Source organism: Emys orbicularis, chromosome 9 (assembly GCF_028017835.1).
Source record: "Emys orbicularis isolate rEmyOrb1 chromosome 9, rEmyOrb1.hap1, whole genome shotgun sequence".
Taxonomy (NCBI): Eukaryota; Metazoa; Chordata; order Testudines; family Emydidae; genus Emys; species Emys orbicularis.
The window spans coordinates 13,543,223-13,563,804 of NC_088691.1; the positions used below are offsets into that span (position 1 = coordinate 13,543,223).

General features: G+C 46.1%; 1 protein-coding gene across 3 annotated transcripts in view; it reads right to left on the reverse strand.

Annotated features, from left to right (window-relative positions):
* TMEM255A (transmembrane protein 255A) overlaps nucleotides 1-11,370 on the reverse strand; it is a 53,393-nt gene extending 42,023 nt beyond the window's left edge. For all 3 annotated transcript variants that reach the window (XM_065410783.1, XM_065410784.1, XM_065410785.1), the window contains exons 1-2: nucleotides 11,313-11,370; nucleotides 6,280-6,422 (exon numbers count right to left, since the gene is read on the reverse strand). In XM_065410783.1, coding sequence (XP_065266855.1) covers nucleotides 6,280-6,422; nucleotides 11,313-11,370 — 201 coding nt within the window. The remainder of the gene's footprint in view (nucleotides 1-6,279; nucleotides 6,423-11,312) is intronic.
* Nucleotides 11,371-20,582: the final 9,212 nt, after the last annotated feature.

Below are 20,582 nucleotides of genomic sequence, written 5' to 3' on the forward strand. Positions count from 1 at the left end.
AGCCTTACCGATGACCCACCAACCCTTGCATAACCACAGAAAAGTAGCCCTTCCTGTTGATGTATTCTGTGGCAAGGTGGGCTGGTGCCAAAACAGATGACAGACATATCCCTATTGCCTCGCCGCAGTTCGGGAACCCCGTTGCTGCAAATCCATCCACTATGTCCTGCACTTTAATGGCCCCCCACACTTGCATGGCAACAGCCCCCATTGTGGATTTCCCACTGACTAGTAGCAATCCAGCACTGCCAGCTTTCGCCGAGTTACCATCACTCTTCTTAACTGTCAGTGCAGCTGTCATTCTGGTGTCCCTGCGCTGGAGGGCTGGGGTGAGCTCGGCACACAGATCCAGGAATGTGGCCTTTCGCATCTGAAAGTTTTGCAGCCACAGCTTGTCATCCCAAACTTGCCTTACAATGCGATCCCACAAGTCAGTGCTTGTTTCTTGGACCCAGATGCAATGCTCAACTGTCTGCAACTTCTCCGTGAATGCCACCAATAACCTTGAATTGGTTTTCACTGTGTCCCACAGCAAACTGTCCTCCACTGCTCTGCTTCTTCTTGTGGCTCTGCAAATACCAGGGGATCATTCGTTCTGTGTTTGCAACGTGGCTGACAGTAGTGCAGAGCTGTGCAGGCTCCATGCGTCTGTCAGGATGGCAGACAGTGAGAAGTGCCACACAAAAATGATGGGATAGAGATGGCATTAGGGTGACCAGATGAGAGGAAGAAAATATCAGGACACATGGGGGGGGCGGTGTCCGCCGGTGGAGCAAAAAAAAAAAAAAAAGCCGGCAGAGCGAAATATCGGGACAAATTGCGTCCCGACCAAAGATCAATCGGGATGCGGGACAAATACCTAAATATCGGGACAAATTGCGTCCTGACCAAAGATCAGTCGGGATGCAGGACAAACACCTAAATATCGGGACAAATTGCGTCCTGACCAAAGATCAGTCGGGATGCGGGACAAATACTTAAATATCGGGACAGTCCCGATTTTATCGGGACGTCTGGTCACCCTAGAAGGCATTATGGGATGGAGAAGTTGCATGATGGGAACGTGACCTCTTGTTCCCAGTCTCCTCTGTGTGAGTTGTTTCTGTCCCACAATGCATTGCCAACATTTCCCAAAACACAGTGCCCTGGATCATAGCAAGTTGCACACTGGGATGCCTACCCACGGTGCACTGCACTGTGCATTGACACAAGCACTCCTGGTGAGCATGCGCAGTGTCCACTCAAGGAGCCAAGTGTGCGCATGCATGAGCGATATCCTTACTGCAGCAATCAGAGTTTGTAGTGTAGACATGGCCTCAGATTCTCTTCCCAAATTCGAATCCATTTTCAATCACTAACTGGTATGTAACGTAACGGTGCAGACCCACCGCCACGGTGCCTCCTGCTGGTCGTGCTGGGAATTAGCTCTCTTGGACCAGCAGGGTGCCTTTTACTAGCGGTGTCTCACCCGCCGTTACCTCCACTTTCTCCACCGTCTCCACCATCTGGACCCACATGTTCCCGGACCGCGGTGTCCTCTTCGGGACACGCTCCTCTGGCTGTGCCCCAGCCCACTGTCTTCCCCGCTTTCGGGAGACAGGCAGTCCTCAGTCCCTCTACTTGCCTCAGTGGCCAACTGCAGTCTCTAGTCTAGCCCTTGGCTTCCGGAACAAACTGCAGTCTGGATTTAGGCCACTCTCCTCACTGGCAAGTGGGTGGGGAGGAGACCCAGGCCTGCCCACTACTCTGGGTCCCAGCCCAGGGACCCTATAGCTGGCAGACACTTACTGCCCCTCCTCCTATTCCCGCTTCCCACTTTCCCTGGGCCACTTCCCCCGTAGCCCTAGCACGTTCCCTGTCCTTGCTTCAGGGCCTCAGTCTGGCCATGGTCAGCCAAGAGCTTCCCTATTTCTCCGCTACCCTACCCAGCACTGCAGTATCTCCAGTGCTCCTTGGCAGACAGTTCTTCCCCCTTGCCCTCCAGGGAGACACTGCCTTTGCTCTGCTGAGCAGCTCTTTATATATTGGCTGCTCCAGCAAGCCTTCTCTTGATTGGCTCTCCCAATGAGCCCTTTCCTGACAGGCTGGGTTCTCCAAGGCTGCCTTAACCCTTCTCCTGCCTGTGTGGGGCAGCCATCCCACCAGAGTAATCTATCATTTAAATCAGCTTCTGTACCAGATGACTGGAGGATAGCTAATGTGACGCCAATTTTTTACAAAGGTTCCAGAGGCAGTCCCAGCAATTACAGGCCAGTAAGCCTAACTTCAGTGCCCGGGAAAATTGGTTGAAACTATAGTAAAGAACAGAATTATCAGACACAGAGATGAACATGATTTGTTGGGAAAGAGTCAATATGGTTTTTGTAAAGGGAAATCATGCCTCACCAATTCACTAGAATTCTTTGGGAGGGTCAACTAGCATGTGGACAAGGGGGATCCAGTGGATATTGTGTACTTAGATTTTCAGAGAGCCTTTGATAAGGTCCCTCACCAAAGGCTCTTAAGCAAAGTAAGATGTCATGGAATAAGAGGGGAGGTTCTCTCATGGATCAGTAACTAGTTAAAATATAGGAAACAAAGAATAGGAATAAATGGTCATTTTTCAGAGTGGAGAGAAGCAAATAGTGGCATCCCCCAGGGGTCTGTACTGGGACCAGTGCTGTTCAACATATTCATAAATGATCTGGAAAAAGGGGTAAACAGTGAGGTGGCAAAATTTGCAAATAATATAAAACTACTCAGGATAATTAAGTCCAAAGCAGACTGCAAAGAGTTACAAAGGGATCTCACAAAACTGGGTGACTGGATAACGAAATGGCAGCTAAAATTCAATGTTGATAAATGCAAAGTAATGCACATTGGAAACCATAATCCCAACTATACATATAAAATGATGGGGTCTAAATTAGCTTTTACCACTCAAGAAAGAGATCTTGGAATCACTGTGAATAGTTCTCTGAAAACATCCACTCAATGTGCAGCGGCAATCAAAAAAGCTAACAGAATGTTAGGAATCATTAGGAAAGGGATAGATAATAAAACAGAAAATATCATATTGCCTCTATATAAATCTATGGTATGCCCTCATCTTGAATATTGTGTACAGATCTAGTTGCCCCATTTCAAAAAAGATATATTGGAATTGGAGAAGGTACAAAAAAGGGCAACAAAAATTATTAAGGGTATGGAACAGCTTCCATATAAGGAGAGATTAAGAAGACTGGGACTTTTCAGCTTGGAAAAGAGATGACTAAGGGGAGATATGATAGAGGTCTATAAAATCATGACTGGTGTGGAGAAGGTAAATAAGGAAGTGTTATTTACTCCTTCTCATAACACAATAAGTAGGGGGTCACCAAATGAAATTAATAAGCAGCAGGTTTAAAACAAACAAAAGGAAGTATTTCTTCCCACAATGCACAGTCAGTCTGTGGAACTCTTTGCCAGCGGATGTTGTGAAGACCAAGACTATAACAGCATTCAAAAAAGAACAAGATATAATTCATGGAGGATAGGTCCATCCGTGGCTTAGCCAGGATGGGCAGGGATGCAAAACCATGCTCTGAAGTATCCCTAGCCTCTGTTTGCCAGAAGCTGGGACTGACAACAGGGGATGGATCACTTGATGATTACCTATTCTGTTCATTCTCTCTGAAGCACCTGGCATTGGCCACTGTCGGAAGACAGGATACTGGGCTAGATGGACCATTAGTCTGACCCAGTATGGCCATTCTTATGTTCTTAATTTCAGACACATACTGAAGTCTCACTGAAGTCAATGAGGCTTAAGCACATGCATAAATGCTGTGTTGAACCAGGGCCTATAAACATAAAAGCAATTATAATGGGTGGCTGTGCTTTATTTTTCATATCTGAAGTTATGTCAATAATAACACTTTTACCAGTAGATCTCCAAGTGCTGTACAAAGGAATAGCATTATCCTCATGTTACACAAGGGGAAACTGAGGCACAGAGAGCAGGAGTGTCTTGCCCAAGGTCACCAAGCAGGCCAGTGGCAGAACTGGGAACAGAACCCAGGTTTGCTGAGTCCCAGTCCAGTGCTCTATCCAATAGGCCACACTGCCTCCTGTGAATGCACAAATTAGGCATTCCCAGCAAATAACCCACACAGCCCTCAGTGTCACAAAGGTTAGGCATCCCGCACTACAGCATGACTGTGTGTTGCATTACCTATATCTCCAAGGCCGGATCCTCAGCTTGCGTCAACGGGCAGGGAAGTCAGTGGAGCTATGCAGATTTACGCCGGCTGAGGATCTGGCCCCAGTTCCTTCTGTTTCCCACGTTAACAGTAAAAAGCAACACAGGGTACATTTTTATTAAAATTCCCACTAAAAGAACAAAATCCCAAGAAAGTAATAATTTGATTCAGAAAAACATCAATTTACACAGTTCTTCATCAGCCACCTTGGTAAACTCTGTTTGCACAGAACAGACAAAATAAAGGAAAGAAAGAAACGAGTACTAAGCAAATCAGTCACTAGAAATACTGTCGACACTGTAGAATAGTGTAAAATCGATTATTACTAACTTCAAACAAAATGTAGGACTCCACACAAATTAAAGTAGGTGAGAGATGGCATATAAAGAGCAGTTTTCTTTTAAACAAGACATTGCATTCAGGACACCTGGGTTCCATCTCAGAACTGTTACAGTTCTGCTGCATGACCTAAGACAAATCACTTAACCTCTTTATGCTTCAGTTGCTAATCTATAAAATGGGTATTACTTACTCATAGTCTATAGAGCACTTTGAGATTATTGGATTAAAAGTGCTAAATATTATTAATATGTCTCTGTTTAACAACGACTTCCAACAGAAACAATTCTACCTTTGATCTTTGCACAGATCTCCCAGGGACATCAATGGGACTAAGAGTAGAATGTGACCGAATGAGTCCCTTATGGAAAAAAAGCCCAGACAGAGCCAAAAACTCGCCTGTTTTCAGAAAAAAACTAATTGTTAACTCAATGGTTTGGGGTTTTCCTCTTCTGCCATGACAGGGGCATTGAATGATCTGCACTTCTGCATGTTCTATTGTAATTCAAATGTGTGAACAAGACTTTCCCAGGCTGCTACAATCAGAATGAAGCCATTCCTCTGGAACTAGAGAAGCTAGCTTCTTCGGGAAGTCTCATAGCATGTGCATTCCTTCCAGCAGTCTCTTTGAAGGAGTCAAGAGAAACTCCAGAGTGTTGTGAAACCCTGGCTATTTTAAGTATGTACTGGATAACCCAGCAACAGATTACAATGTTCTCATGTGCAGAAAGGTACGTGAGGTCACTGCACATTTCCATCCAGCTGATTAACAAACTAACAGGCAGGGATGCAATCTGAAACGTCAGGTGGCCCTGCCTGCTATGCTGAGTATGTTAATTAAATCAGTGCCCTCAAGAATCTGAGTGCCAATGGGAACAGTGAAGGGTTTTTTTTGCTGATGGAGACATTTTTTCATTGGAGGTACAAACTCTGTTGAGATTAACAACACTCCTCGTATAGGCCAGACAGCTGTAAAAAGGTAACAACTTTCAATCGCTAGCAATCAGGTCTGGTTTCCAACCAGTGAACTTCAAGGTGTTTAGGTGCCAAAATCATATTCCCATCACTAAATAAATGTTTACACTCTATGAATGACTTTCAAGAGGTTAAACATCCCTCTGTGATGGAATCTTATTTTCCCATTTTCATTTTAAAATAGAAATTGGCACGCTAACTGTTTTGACATGGATCAATCCCTTGTCAGCTTGTAAAATAAGGAAATCTAGCACTAATTTCTTTCCTTTCTTCAGCTGTTCCAAGTTTTTTCCAGTCTGGGGCTGTGATCCTGTAAACTACTTTGAATGTAACTTTATGCACGATTAGTCCCACTGAGCTCATGTGTGTAATGTTTTGGGCCTTGATTTCCCAACTGTTTTTGGCATCTCTCTCTTATCCCACACTGGATGAATCAGACTTATGCAAACTAAAAATGTTTTACAACAAACCATATGTCAGCCAAAAATCACATTTATCTAGAGAATTTGGAGCTGTATCATTATTGCCCAAGTCTAATTGGAGAAGACCGCAACTTGACTGGATGGGATTTTCACATGGACATGAGGTGGCATATGCAAAATAATAATACATAATAAATGGCAATAAAGTAGCTGAGCAGATGTTAGTATTTAGGAGAGGGTCACCCTTTTATAACATTTGCAGCATTACAAACGACTTTGTAGGCAATAAGTTTTCTAGACCTACCTACGAGTTCTATACTTACAATAACCCCAGGGTAATAACCTCCAACAGTCACATTTTGGGTTCTTGTTGTAGCAGCTAGGCCCACCGTAAGAATTAATACTGACACAATGAGGAGAGTCACAGTTACGTAGAGGGAATTTCTTTTTCTTCTATTGAATGACCCTAAAAACACACATACACAATAGAATTCGCTAATTCCATCTGGGGACAGCAACCATTTCCCAAAGTCCCCCTCCCACCACCACATGCTGCCAAAGCTTGATTTTCTCTCTGACAATGTAATATTCAGCTCTTTTTTATTTCGGTCAGCCATTTCTTGCTTTAGCTGAATATATAAATCACTGTCTGGAATTAAGTTATATCTATCACTGTTTGGATATATAGGGACGGATCTCAGCTGGTGGAAATCTGCATAGCTCATTTGCCTTCAGTGGATTTATGCTGATTTACACCAGATCTAGCCCTTAATGTCTGTGACAATTCAACTAACAAGGAATATTACTTTATTACTAGTACATGTATTAAATACATTCTTATTTAGTCTATTTGCTTTTGTCAAATTAAACAGCCACCATCCACTTTAAAAGGTGATCTCATCACATGATAATAAATACAGGCATCCACAATCTTTTATGTAAATGGGCATTAGTAACAACCATTTTTCCTCATCCCATGGCATGAATATTAAACTATAACTAAGTTGCAGGTATTTTTAGATGCTGTTTGTAAAATGAATTTGTGGATTATTAAAATGTCTATAAACTGCCTATAAATACTTAAGATTATGGACTAGATTTTTAAAAAATAAGTTTAAATATGTATAGGTTGCCTGAAAGAGTGTAAATATAAAGTAATGATTCCATTAGCCAGCGGGAAAACCAGTTGTGATGTTCAAACACTATTTTAACCCTGTTTATTCAATGTATATTTTGCAAAGTTTAAATCACTTTGCTGATCAATCCTTCTAATTGCATTTTATAAATTATGTAAACATAGCTGAGTACAAGTCAAGTCCTGCTGGCAGGATAATATATTTCCAAAGGCTCCCTTGCCTGGCTTTCTGGATCACGAGTGCTCTTGGGAGCTATCGGGGTGATTCTAAATCCGAGTTATGCGAAGTCTATGGTTCTTAGATTCACCCAAACAGCAACTTCTAAACATTCTAAGGCCTTCCCCAATAGTCTCCATCTGGTATTATAAAGAACCAGCCCAGAGGAACTGCTAAGTCTGCAGGGAGAAAAAAGGACCAGCCTAACAGAGGAGAATCCCACACTCAAAGCTCGCTAGACAGAGACAAAGGAGAGAAGTGCTGGTCCAAATTCCCCCCCACCTTAAATACAGTGAAACCTATACAGCAATCAGCCTTATGAGACAGCCTTCTGTTCTGAGGCCATATTCCCCAGGCACACCAGCTGTAATCCCAATTCGCCTTTCTTTCTGGTTTACACACAGATTTTGTATCGATATAACTATGTAGGTTAGGGGTATGATTTGTTAGCTAGTTATATTGGTACAACCCTGACTGTGGATGCAGTTTTATCAATATAAAGGTGCCTTTTAACAGTACAGCTTATTCCCCTTCCCATACAGGAATACCAGTAAAAAACTCCTTTATACTAGGAAAACTGCATGCACACAAGAGGGATTGTACTGCTTGAACTCTACCAATACAGTGAAAGTGGAACACCTTGTGTTTGTAGACAAGCCCTTAAGAAGGCCACCTCCATTAAGCAACCAGTTTTCTGTAGGTCTCTTGAATGGTCACTGACCAGTACATTGCATTTCACTGTGTATTAAGAAACTCTTTAAGGTGTATTATAGAAACTCTCCCTCCCTACACACACTGACATCAGGGCAGCCTGATCAACGTCCCATTGCATCAGATGACATCGCTGTACCACACACTTCAACCTCTTGTTGAACAGCCACTGGGATCACAATCTTGTAACCTCTACTTGTGCAAGTATTTCTGACTCCCATTGATTTCGTTGGGACTGCATATGTAAATAAGGTTTACTCATGTGAGGAAGAGTTGTAGGAGCAAGGAATAATACCAGCAATATTCCGGTTCCAGGCTGATTGAATTAATTTTAGCTGCAGACGTCATGGTCAGTTATCATGAGGAGCGACAGCCAGCCAGCTACAAATATTTGGCCCTTAGCTCTGCATACCCCTCGCCAGTTACTTTTCCTGTAGTTTCACCATTCCTCCCGCTGACATCGCCCGCCCCATCCTGAGCCATCAACTTCAGCAAACTCCTTTAACTTTTTTAAAGCACAGTCTGAAAGTGCAGCCCACTAGGGAAAAGTTCCATTTCAGAACTAACACAATTTGTTACTGTGGTAGAGGGACGAATTCCGCTCCAGGATGGATGCTCAATCTTCCTTTGTTAATGTTATTGATTTGTTTTCTATTTCTGATACCCTGTGAAAAAATGCCTTGAAAGCTTGGCAAAAACTCAGGGAAATAATGCCTCATGAGATAACAGCATGAGACTGGGGAGACCATCTCTAGTACACGTGCTTACCCAGGCTAACGCTAACTAACAAAGAACAGGTACAAAACTGCTTATAAAAGAAAAAAAAAAAAGATTTCAAACAGCTTCCCCTAAAGCCACTTCCTTCAAAGATTGTCAAAGTGGCTCCTAATATCCAGGCCAGATCTTATCACCAGGCCCTGGCTTTTACTGGCTACAGGATGAAATTAGTGTGCGTGTGTATAGATGGCTAAGTATTTTTCTGTTTTGTATTTTGCTAAATGTGCCAAATAAGTTAACAATGCAAAAAATGCCCTCCTAAAGCATTTAAAATCTGTTGACTCTTAAGGAGAACATTTTCTTTGTATTTACTGCCTGACAAATACTAAAATGTAGCTTTCCCTAATGCTCCATTGTTTGTATTTTATTTATTAAATCCCAATTTAATTATTTTTATAAATTTACATTCCAGATGGATACCTTAATTCTCAAAGACTTACAGGTTTAACTTAGCCAAATGGGCAGAGCTTGTGGAAAGAAAAGTAAAAAAAAATGTCATCAACTCTTTTATAAAGAATAACGTAAATTAGTCCTGCATTTTGTCTCATACAGAGTTGCTGTATTAACCAACTTTAATCAATGGTTAATATGCAAGCTAGTTTGAATGTACACTTGAAGTGGTTTATCTATAAATAGCATACAAGTGGGGTTTGAATGCATGCTTAATTGTTTTGGGAAGGAGAACGGAGGAGTTAGAGATCAGTGCTGTTTGTGTTTGTGTTGTATGTTTTGCTAACATATTTAAAATGTGTCTGTCCTTCAAAAAGATCATCCATTTTAAACCTTAGGAGCGTCCTGTTATTCACAACTCTTTAGTATATAACACATATCCCCACTGGAAGAAACAAGCCAACACCAGTTTCTTAGGTTACTTTTAAAAGTTTAGGGTAGTTTATCTTTATTTGTATTGTCATGTGTATATCCTTAGACCATTGACTAAAAAATAAAATGATTATCAGAAGCAGAGAAGATGGCACACAATGAGCACATATTTAACACTGATTCCTTGGTCATTAAGCCTTTTTACCATTCATTTCCTGTATTTAGAATTGTACTAGTGGTTTTGTGCAATTATTTAATTGAACGTACTTGGATTTGTAATCACCGCATTAAAGCATATCTTCCTCTAAAACAAGGAAGAGGCATGAAATATGTATTTATTTGTCATGATTCTCGTAAGGATAAATTCAATACATTGAAAAAATATCTTTCAAAATAGCCAAACGGCCCCATGAATGCATATGGCCAAAAGTGATACCTAGGGGAGGCGGGACGTCTAGTGTGGGCCAGCTTATTGGACGAAAAGGGGACGGAAAAAGATAAGAGTTGTTATCTGGCTGAGGTTCACAATATCTCTAGCGCAAGCTACTTTTACCGCCGTAAGACACTGTCGACTACCTTGTATCCTGAGCTGTGACTCTGGCACAAACACCCTTTCAAACAAACCTCACACAAAACAGTGTTGATACATTCAGTGGCTCCCAAGAACAAGTCTACAGCATTCCCCAACACTGCAGCACCTGACCCAGAATTAGTGCTTTATTAAAGCATAAAGCAAGAGCAGGTAGTTCATGATACATAAAAAGGCTGAAAAACACATTAGCTTCGTGCTCCCCCACCGAATTAGGGAGATAAGGGGGAAAGTTCTTGGAGAGAGGCTATGAATTCTGCAACATTTCCTGAAATGCTGCTCCAATTGCAAACGGGAAGCTACTTAATCATACAGTGTTTGTTGTAAACCTGCATTGTCGTGTGTTAGACACCATATTTAGCTGAAAATGGATTTCAGAGTCATGCTTGAGACTCAAATGATTAAACTTGCTCTTACAAAAGAGCAGATTTAAAAACAATCCTATGTAGGCGCTACCAATGGGCAGGAGGGATGGAAGGTAAGCACCAGCGTAAACAGAAGCCATTGCTTGCAAAAGCTTTGCAAAATGTGGCCCGGAACAAGAAGTTTAGAGGCATCACCGAGGCAGGCCAGCCTTTTCACTGCCTGCTCGTGCTGTCACTTGTGTGTCTGTGCAAGGGGCAGGAGGCTTGGGCCCCGCTGCATGGGTGTGTGCACAGAAGTGTCAATGAAATGCCAGCCACAAACGGAACGGCCCCCATCCGGATCGCACCGCAAGGCGAGGTAACTCCGCTGACGGCCAGCGATTTGCACCGCGGAGCAGGAGCAGCAGGCCCCGCGCCTCTCTCTCGGCATCAATTCAAGCCGATTCCCTTGCAGGAGCGGGGCCTTGCAGGTGGAAACGGGGGGCCGCTGCGGGGAGCTGAGCGAGCCGCCTTTCCCCCGGCTGCCATCAGACCTGCCAGCTTCCCCCAAGGCGCCCGGGGAGGGGGCAGAGCAAGAGGGCGCCGCCTGCCTGGCCAGGGGACCCGCCAGCCGGCCCTGGGGCAGGGGGAGCGGGGCTGGACGTGCCCGCCCCGGGACAGGCAGCTGCCTGCAATCCCGCCTCACCCGAGCCGCCCGGCACTGCCCGCGGCAGCCCCGGCCCCGGCCCGGCTGCACTTACCCGCGGAGTCAGGCAGGGGGACGGCGCTGGAGCGCTGCTGAGTCAGGGACTGGCGCATGGTGCCGGCTGCCAGCCGGGCCCCGGGGGCGAGCAAGCGCCTAGAAAGCAGGAGCGCGGCGGCGCCTCCTCCCCGGCCGTCTGCGCCCAGCAGCGGCCGCGTCCCCCAGCGCAGCCCGCCTGGCCATGCCCGGGGCAGCTGCTAGAGGCGGCCGCCGGCGCCTGCGCAAGGCTTCCCCTGCCCAGCTCGGCGGGGATCCCGCTCCCCACCACAGGAAGAGGCCCGGGGGGTGCCAGCCCCGCGGGCAGCCAGTGTCTCCCCCCCCTGGGCCAGCAGCAGCCGCGGGCTTCAGACCGGGTGGGCGAGTGCAGGAGAAGGGGGCAGCCGGAGAACCATTAACAAGCCCAATAACAGCAGTGGCTAGTTCACGCTAATTCAGTGCAGTGCCACCTTGCAGCGATGCCCAGTGGCCTCTGCACGGACTCGGAGCCCGGCTGTCGGTCCGTCACGGATCCCATCCCGTTAGCTGGGACAGGTTGTTTCCAAAGAGTTCTTCTATTTGCAGGTCATCCCTGCACGGTTCAGTCCTGCTGATCCCCAAAGCTCTGGGGTGTTCAGTGCTGGGTCCAGCCAGCGCTGCAGATGGGCCAGTGGCAAAGTTAGCCTCCAGGGCTGGGTTCCGATGCTGCAGCTCACACCCATGTGGTTTAGGGGTATTGCAGAGAGCTGAGGGTTTTTTTAACTAATTGCAGAGATGAGCAAAAAATTGTGGCATTCAACTCCCACTACTTTCTTCCCCAAAGTTCAGGGTACTTGCCCTGTTTCCAACTGTTAGTGTTTTTCTAGATGTCTGAGCTCCTGGAGTCATGTGGTTAGGTGAGACGCTGAGATTTTATTAAAAAATTAATTGAGTTTCTAACCCCCAAGGCTGCAGAGAAAAGCTTGAAAGTGGGGGCCCCAAAGGCTCAAAATCCAGAAGGCAAATAAAGAGAACTTTAACTTTATTGTTAAAAATCTTGGGGGGGAGGAGCTGACTCATGATTTTTGCATCCTTGGGGTTGGTAACACTGTTTGGATCCAGAGTTTTTCATTTGGATCCCATCCTGAACCTCTAGAATTTAAACTGGACTAGGACAGCTTTAAAGAGAAGAGGAAACATTCAGATTTAGCATATTAAACTGGTTCTATGTAAAACTTGGCTGTTTCCTTTAGCGAGGGCTGGTGCAAAGTCTACCCAGGTTCCATCCATTTGTGATTACACCCACCAAATTCCACTCTGAGTTTCATTTTCAAACAAATCCCAAATCTCAAAGCAAATCTTTCTCTAAATCCAAGGCTTCTGCTGGTTTTGTGTCAAAACCACGCAAGGAATCACTGGTGTCAATGTAAAACCATACATTGTCCCAGTCTGGCTTGAAAGGTTTGGGAGCTTCAGCAAAGCTGCTAGCAAACCTGGTCTGAGCTTCATATTCATACGTAAGACACAAAACCAATCATGTTTTATGGGATTTGTGTTTTATCCTGATCGTTTCTCACAGCTGTGTAGTAAAATAATGATATCTGAACTGCTGAGTGTTCGCTAGGTTTCTCAGTTGTCCCCCCTATCAATTTATTTCACACCAATGGCCCATATGCCCACCTTGCAAATGTTATCTTCATTTTTTTTCTGCTGGTTGTAGAGGCCAATCCTGTAAATCCTCTCACTAATGCATGCTTACAGGATCGGGCCCTTAGGTCCTAACCCTGTAAATGAACTATATGCAGGCAGACTCCATTGAAAGTCAAAGCAAACACTCTCTTTGAGTCCAATGGGATAGATCAGGCCTGGAGACACAAGGAATAATATCCCTACGTCTCTGAGAACTTGCCCCTGTAGATTGGGCAGTTGGGGACGTGGCTCATTATCTGCTAAAATACAAAGTTTATTTACTTTTAAAAAAAAACATGGATTGCACCTTTGTTTGACTAGCTGTCTAAAATGGCAGATTATTATTGATATTATAGTAGCATCTAAAGGTCAGGATCTCAGTGTGCTAGGCACTGTGCAAACATATAACAAAGACAGTACCTTCCCCAAGAGCTTACAAACTAAGTGGGAGACCATAGACAATGCAGGGATACAACAAACGGAGCATGAGGAGACAACGGAACACTGGTCAGCTGGAAAAACAGTGCTAAGCAAACCAGCTGCCTACCCATTGTCCAGCTTTTTGTAGGCATCAAGGCAGAAAGGAGTTTAAGGACTTGAAAGAGGACAATGTGGCTATGAGGATATTTAGGGGGAGCTCCTCCCCTGCATAAGGAGCGGCAGGAGAGAAGGGTGAAGATGTTTGTTGGAAAATTTAATAATTGGGCAATCAAGACTTTGCAGAACAAAGGTGGGAGGCCAATGACTCAATGGTGTAGCAAAGGGGCCAAGTCTGATTGAGTTGTATGTGTGTAAGGTAGGCTGGCTCATGGATCTGGTGTGGGAAAATCCTGATATTCAGACAAAATACATTGCCCCTTTTAACAAACATTCTTCCCAACTACTCACAGCAAAGACCCATACATGCTGAACTTCATACCTCAGACGGCTTGTCTAGTCCATGAGGCCCTGCCCCTGCCCCACCTCTTCCCACTCCTTCCTCGCACCCATTCCAACCCCTTCCCCAAAATCCCTGCCCCAGCTCCGCCCCCTCTCTGCCCCTATTCCAACCCCTTCCCCAAATCCCGGCCCCGCCTCTTCTCCGTCTCCTCCCCTGAGTGCGCCGTGTCCCCGCTCCTCCCCCCTCCCTCCTGGAAAGTCCTAAGCGCTGCCAAACAGCTGTTTGGCAGGGGGGAGCGCTGGGAGGTAGGCGGAGGAGCAGGGATGCGGCGCGCTCGGGGGGAGACGGGGAGGGGAGCTTAGCTGCCAGTGGAGGCGGCGCCTATGGTGGGCCCTAGCAAATAACTTGGCCCGTGGGCCTCGTGTTTGAGACCCCTGCATTAGACCATCCTCCCATAGATTTAGCACAGGAGAAAGCTGCACTTAGCCTCCAAAGCATCATTTCTTGTTTTATCCTTTTTCAGTCAGCCATATCCAAACAGTGATTGTCTTGTCATGGTTCCAAAGCCTCATGAAATGGGAGACCTGTTTAAAGTTTTGGCTGCACAAACAGCATGCTGTTAGGATGTAGCTAAAAGTTCAGCTGAATGAGCCTGTGCTGTTTTTTGGTGGCTGCTATTCTGTGCTACAAATTCTGAGCAAATCAAGTACCTCACCCTCATGATAGCAAAGAAAATTGGCAAGAAGCAAACCAAGCAGGGATATCTGCCTGAGTTTGCTACCAGCCTGAAACAGTAGCTCTTGGACGTGTGAACAGCCCCATTCAAATCAATGGGGTGTTGACTCTGACGCTTGATGGTAATTTTAATGGCAACATCTATGTTACTGCTGATCAAAACATACAAGAAAGGAGAGAGAGAATGATCAGCTAGTGACACTCAGAGCTGCAAGGAAGGAGATGGATGCTCATCATATGAAGATCTGTACAATCTACCATGAGTGGCATCTCAGTTGGGTGGGGCTTGGTTTGTGGGCGGGGCTTGGAAGAGACCCACTGCTTTTCCCCCCAGTTCTGCCCCTGCCAGTCTGCATGTATGAATTAGGGATTTGAATGTGCTGATGCACCCAGTTTTCACATACAAGCATGGAGCTGTTAGCTATGGACGGATGGGATCTGTGCATGCAGTGGAGTTGTATGCACTTTGACCTGAAAGGGCCACCTTTTAGAGTGCGCGAGCTGGTCAGTCTGCATGCCAATTCCATCCCAGCCTTCTCTGCTTAGACAGCCAACAAAGGGGCAATTGGGCTAATGGTTTCTGATCCAGGCGTCTGCCCCGTAACACCTGAACTGAGTTTCTTAAAATAATTTTCAGAGGGTAACAACTTTCAGTCATTACTGACCTGGGCTGGGCTCAAACCATTAACTTTAAGGCTCTGATCCTGACTGTACTGAGAACTGCATGCTCCTGAGCCTAAGTGGATTCTCATTTGCTGCAGTAAGACTCCACGGAGGCACAGGGGTCTGCTCACACAGTGCTCCATGCAGGATCGGGGCCGTTGCCTTAAAGACGAATGGCTCACTCCCATTGCCAGTTCACACACAGAGGACAAGCAAAGCTTTGTGCATCCAGTCTCACTTGTGAAGCTCTAAAATGGCTTTCCTTGCCAAACTGTGCTGTAAGTTCACTTCTAAAGCCCGTGGAGCTTTGTGCGAGCACAGACAGGGCTGTTCTCTTGGCTGGCGAGGGAGCTGGAAGACTGCATCTCGAACAGCGGAATTCCTAGGATTGGACATTGTGGGTACATCAGGGATTGTTTAGAGAAGTAATAAAAACAAACATCTCAACAAAAGGCAATCAGAATGTGAGGAACCTGCCAAAACACCCCTAGCCATACTGCTGAGATCTTGGCTAAACTTCTAACATGTACCCCCAAGCCTAAAAAATCTGATTTACATCACCCTACCACCTCCCTTGTGGCAATGTGGCAAGCAATCTCATTGAAATTGACAAATTTGCTAACCCCACTCAGTTCCTTCCCTCTCCCCCCCATGTTTCTAATGAGCTGCAGCACCCATAAAAACCTCTGTCATGATCTGTGATTCTAGTCTGTGATGAGGATTGCTAGTGTGAGATGTAACATGCTGGGTAAATCACATCCGGCCTGGGATGATTTTGAAATCTTGTCTTGTTTGGTTCCGTGCCAATTGTTACTTGGGGCAAACTTCATGTTTCATCTTTTAGGATTCCAGTTTCACGTCTCTTTAAACTCTTCTGCAGGTTTATGGGTTTGCCTGAGCCTAGGGCATGCAGGGCAAAGGAAGAGGAGGAGAGAGGCTGAGAATTTGGGAGGGGGTGTTTGGGGAGAGGAGAGACACAGGAGACTTGGAGGGAGGAAAGAGAGAAGGGAGGCATTTGGGGAAGGAAAGCTGAAGATTTGGAGGAAGGAAGACGAGGGTGTGGTGAGAAGTGGGTGACAGTGCAGCAGTATGGGGCGGGAGAAAGGAGAGATGGAGGGATTGGGCAGAAAAAAACAGGAGAAGGAGGAGGAGGTTTGGGAGACAAGGAGGAGAGCTTGCAAGAGAAAGAGGAGAGTGAAGGAATTGTGGTGAGCTCAGGGTGAGGGAAGGAAGTGATCTGGGAGAAAAGAAAGAGGGGGCTTTGGAGAGGGAGTGGGAGGGGCTTTGGGGGCAGGAGAGAGGGGTATGGGTGGGAAGGGAGGAGAAGGAATGATAGGGGATAGGCTGGGGGATGAATAGGGAGAGGGGTGAGTGCCAGGGCTGGAGGATGGGTAGGGCAGATGGGGAAGAAGGGCAGTGAGAGGATTTGGGGAGAAAGGGAAAGTGAGCAGATTTTTGGGGTGAGGAAGAGGACAGAATGAGGGGAACAATGGAGGGGTTTGTGGGGAAGGAGGAAAGAGAGCCTTGGAGACTAAAAGGACCTGCCAAATCTGCTTCTAGCAAAGCCTAGGGGTGCACAGGAGTGGATCTGCTTACAGACTTCCCTGGAGCCTGGAGGAGACCACAGTAAGGGTGTGATCTAAAGCCCACTGGAGTTAGTAGGAGTCTTTCCTTGGGCCTCAGCGGGTTTTGGATTAGGTCCTAAGTGTGTGTTGGATGAGAAGGGACCGATACTGCTGGGAGCCTGATGGGGGTGGGGCCCCATGGTACTGGGAGAGATATTTATTCCTCCCCAAACTTTGTGGGCAAAATTACTCCACTGGTTGCAGGCCTGACAGTACCACTTTCAGTTGCTACCACTGAAGGTTATTTGATGTGAACTGGAGGATCTGATTAACTGGATTTTAATCAGGAGGGAATTTATGTAAGAATTGCCTATTCTTCTCTAGATGATAAACAATGCAAAGGCAGAAACCCCTCCGTCACTGCAGTGTGGGGAATGCACAGGAGAAAAATAGAATTGCAAAAAAGTGATGGTTGTTTTGTGTGACTCTATTACAAATGTCAGGCAAATAATTGCAGAGTGCAGTGTAATATTCTTCTGCAAATCCCACCGGAGATGGAGCCTATTCAAGTAAAATACCATCTATCACATGTGCATCGTCTAGTTCTTTGCAATTAGATTTCTTGACCCTGGGAAGGTTTTTAATGGATCTACAAAGTGTACTTTAGCACACTGAGCTGCAAGCCCTACCCTGTTAGAGCTGCAATCCACTGCACTGCATTTTGAATTGCACTGTGGTTAGAATCATAGGATATCAGGGTTGGAAGGGACCTCAGGAGGTCATCTAGTCCAACCCCCTGCTCAAAGCAGGACCAATTCCCAACTAAATCATCCCAGCCAGGGCTTTGTCAAGCCTGACCTTAAAAACCTCGAAGGAAGGAGATTCCACCACCTCCCTAGGTAACCCATTCCAGTGCTTCACCACCCTCCCAGTGAAATTTTTTTTCCTAATATCCAACCTAAACTTCCCCCACTGCAACTTGAGACCATTACTCCTTGTTCTGTCATCTGGTACCACTGAGAACAGTCTAGATCCATCCTCTTTGGAACCCCCTTTCAGGTAGTTGAAAGCAGTTATCAAATCCCCCCTCATTCTTCTCTTCTGCAGACTAAACAATCCCAGTTCCCTCAGCCTCTTCTCATAAGTCATGTGCTCCAGCCCCCTAATCATTTTTGTTGCCCTCCGCTGGACTCTTTCCAATTTTTCCACATCCTTCTTGTAGTGTGGGGCCCAAAACTGGACACAGTACTCCAGATGAGGCCTCACCAATGTCGAATAGAGGGGAATGATCACGTCCCTCGATCTGCTGGCAATGCCCCTACTTATACAGCCCAAAATGCCATTAACCTTCTTGGCAACAAGGGCACATTGTCGACTCATATCCAGCTTCTCGTCCACTGTAACCCCTAGGTCCTTTTCTGCAGAACTGCTGCCTAGCCATTTGGTCCCTAGTCTGTAGCAGTGCATGGGATTCTTCCGTCCTAAGTGCAGGACTCTGCACTTGTCCTTGTTGAACCTCATCAGATTTCTTTTGGCCCAATCCTCTAATTTGTCTAGGTCCCTCTGTATGCTATCCCTACCCTCCAGCCTATCTACCACTCCTCCCAGTTTAGAGTCATCTGCAAAGTTGCTGAGGGTGCAGTCCACGCCATCCTCCAAAACCGGCCCCAGGACCGATCCTTGGGGCACTTCGCTTGATACTGGCTGCCAACTAGACATGGAGCCATTGATCACTACCCGTTGAGCCTGACAATCTAGCCAGCTTTCTATCCACCTTATAGTCCATTCATCCAGCCCATACTTCTTTAACTTGCTGGCAAGAATACTGTGGGAGACTGTATCAAAAGCTTTGCTAAAGTCAAGGAATAACATATCCACTGCTTTCCCCTCATCTACAGAGCCAGTTATCTCCTCATAGAAGGCAATTAGGTTAGTCAGGCATGACTTGCCCTTGGTGAATCCATGCTGACTGTTCCTGATCATTCCTCTCCTCTAAGTGCTTCAGAATTGATTCCTTGAGGACCTGCTCTATGATTTTTCCAGGGACTGAGGTGAGGCTGACTGGCCTGTAGTTCTCCGGATCCTCCTTCTTCCCTTTTTAAAAGATGGGCACTACATTAGCCTTTTTCCAGTCAGGGCCGGCTCCAGGCACCAGCCGACCAAGCACATGCTTGGGCGGCACCTTGGGGCGGGGTGGCACTCAGGTGTTTTTTGTTTTTTTTTGGTTCGGCGGGGCAGCGCTAGAGGGTTTTTTTTGTTTGTTTTTGTTTCCGCCGGGTAGCGCTCGGAGGGGGGGCTTGGGCAGCGCGGCGCTCAGGGGGGCAGGGGCTTGGGCGGCACGGCGCTCGGAGGGGGCGGGGGCTTCGGGCGGCGCAGTGCTCACGGGGGGGGTGTTACGGTGGGGCGGCGTTCTTTTTTTTTGCTTGGGGCGGCAAAAAAGTTAGAGCCGGCCCTGTTTCCAGTCATCCGGGACCTCCCCGGATCGCCATGAGTTTTCAAAGATAATGGCCAATGGCTCTGCAATCACATCCACCAACTCCTTTAGCACCCTTGGATGCAGCACATCCAGCCCCATAAACTTAAAGTACAGTGCACGGGATGACATTATTGAATAGTATTCATCTTACTCTCATATTAGGGATGTCTTACCTACACATCCCACAATTAGCTGTGTGAGTGTTTGGCTTTAGAAGTCAGGATGGACAGAGCATTGGTTTCCTGCGAGGTAACCTTGATCCAGCCAGGTGCAGAGTGCCCTCAACTCCCATTAAAGTCCATGTGAATCAAGGATGTTCAGCACCTGGCAGGATTGGGCCGTAACAACTTTGGCAGGCAGTGAGGTGCAATTTTTAAACATTCTACAGGAGTGTGCTGTGTTTTAAAACATGTGTTTTCCCCTTTAAATGAAACATTGAGGCACTCGCATTACTAGGTTACATTATGGGCTGGTCTACACTGGAAACTCTCAGCCGCATCAAATCCACACCCCTGAGAGACGTAGCTATGCCAACCTAACACCCAGCAGCGCTAGGTCAACAGAAGAATTCTTCCATCATCCTAGCTGCCGCCTCTCAGGGAGGTGGATTAACTACAGTCATGATAGAACCCCTCCCATCGCTGTAGTGAGTATCTACACTGACGTATCTATGCTGCTGTCGCATTTTAAATGTAGACATAGCCTATAAAATTGCTTATGAAAACACAGTATATTCTTGGACTACTCTAAAGATACATTGATTTTTAAAACTTTTTTATAAGCAACCTGTACAATTCCTAATACACTACATGTAGGCTGAACCTATTTTGATGTGTTTATCAGGCATTGACTAAAATAAAACAAGTATAGCATTCCACAGTGCGATAAAAAGTTCTCAATACCCAGCTAAGCCCTGTACTTGTTGACTTAGATCATACACATGCATGAGAATGTCATAAAATAAGGAAGCAGCTGGTTCATCCCACCTTTGCCCCCTGCCATGTCATTTTCATAATCAAAGCATGATCCTGCAAAAATTTACTCATGAACTGAAATTTACGCACTGTGCAGAACCGCAGCGAAATAAATGGACTTCTCCCAGGTGGTGCTCAGCTGGTGGGAATCATCATAGTTCTATGCACATCAATGGATCTCTGACAATTTACATTAGCTCTGTCCCCTACCCCCGGAGTGTAAAGGGCGCTCAGGGGAGGGGGTGGAGAAGAGGCGGGGCTGGGGCGGGGATTTGGGGAAGGGGTTGGAAGAGGGGCAGGGAGGGGGCAGAGTTGGGGCGGGGACTTTGGG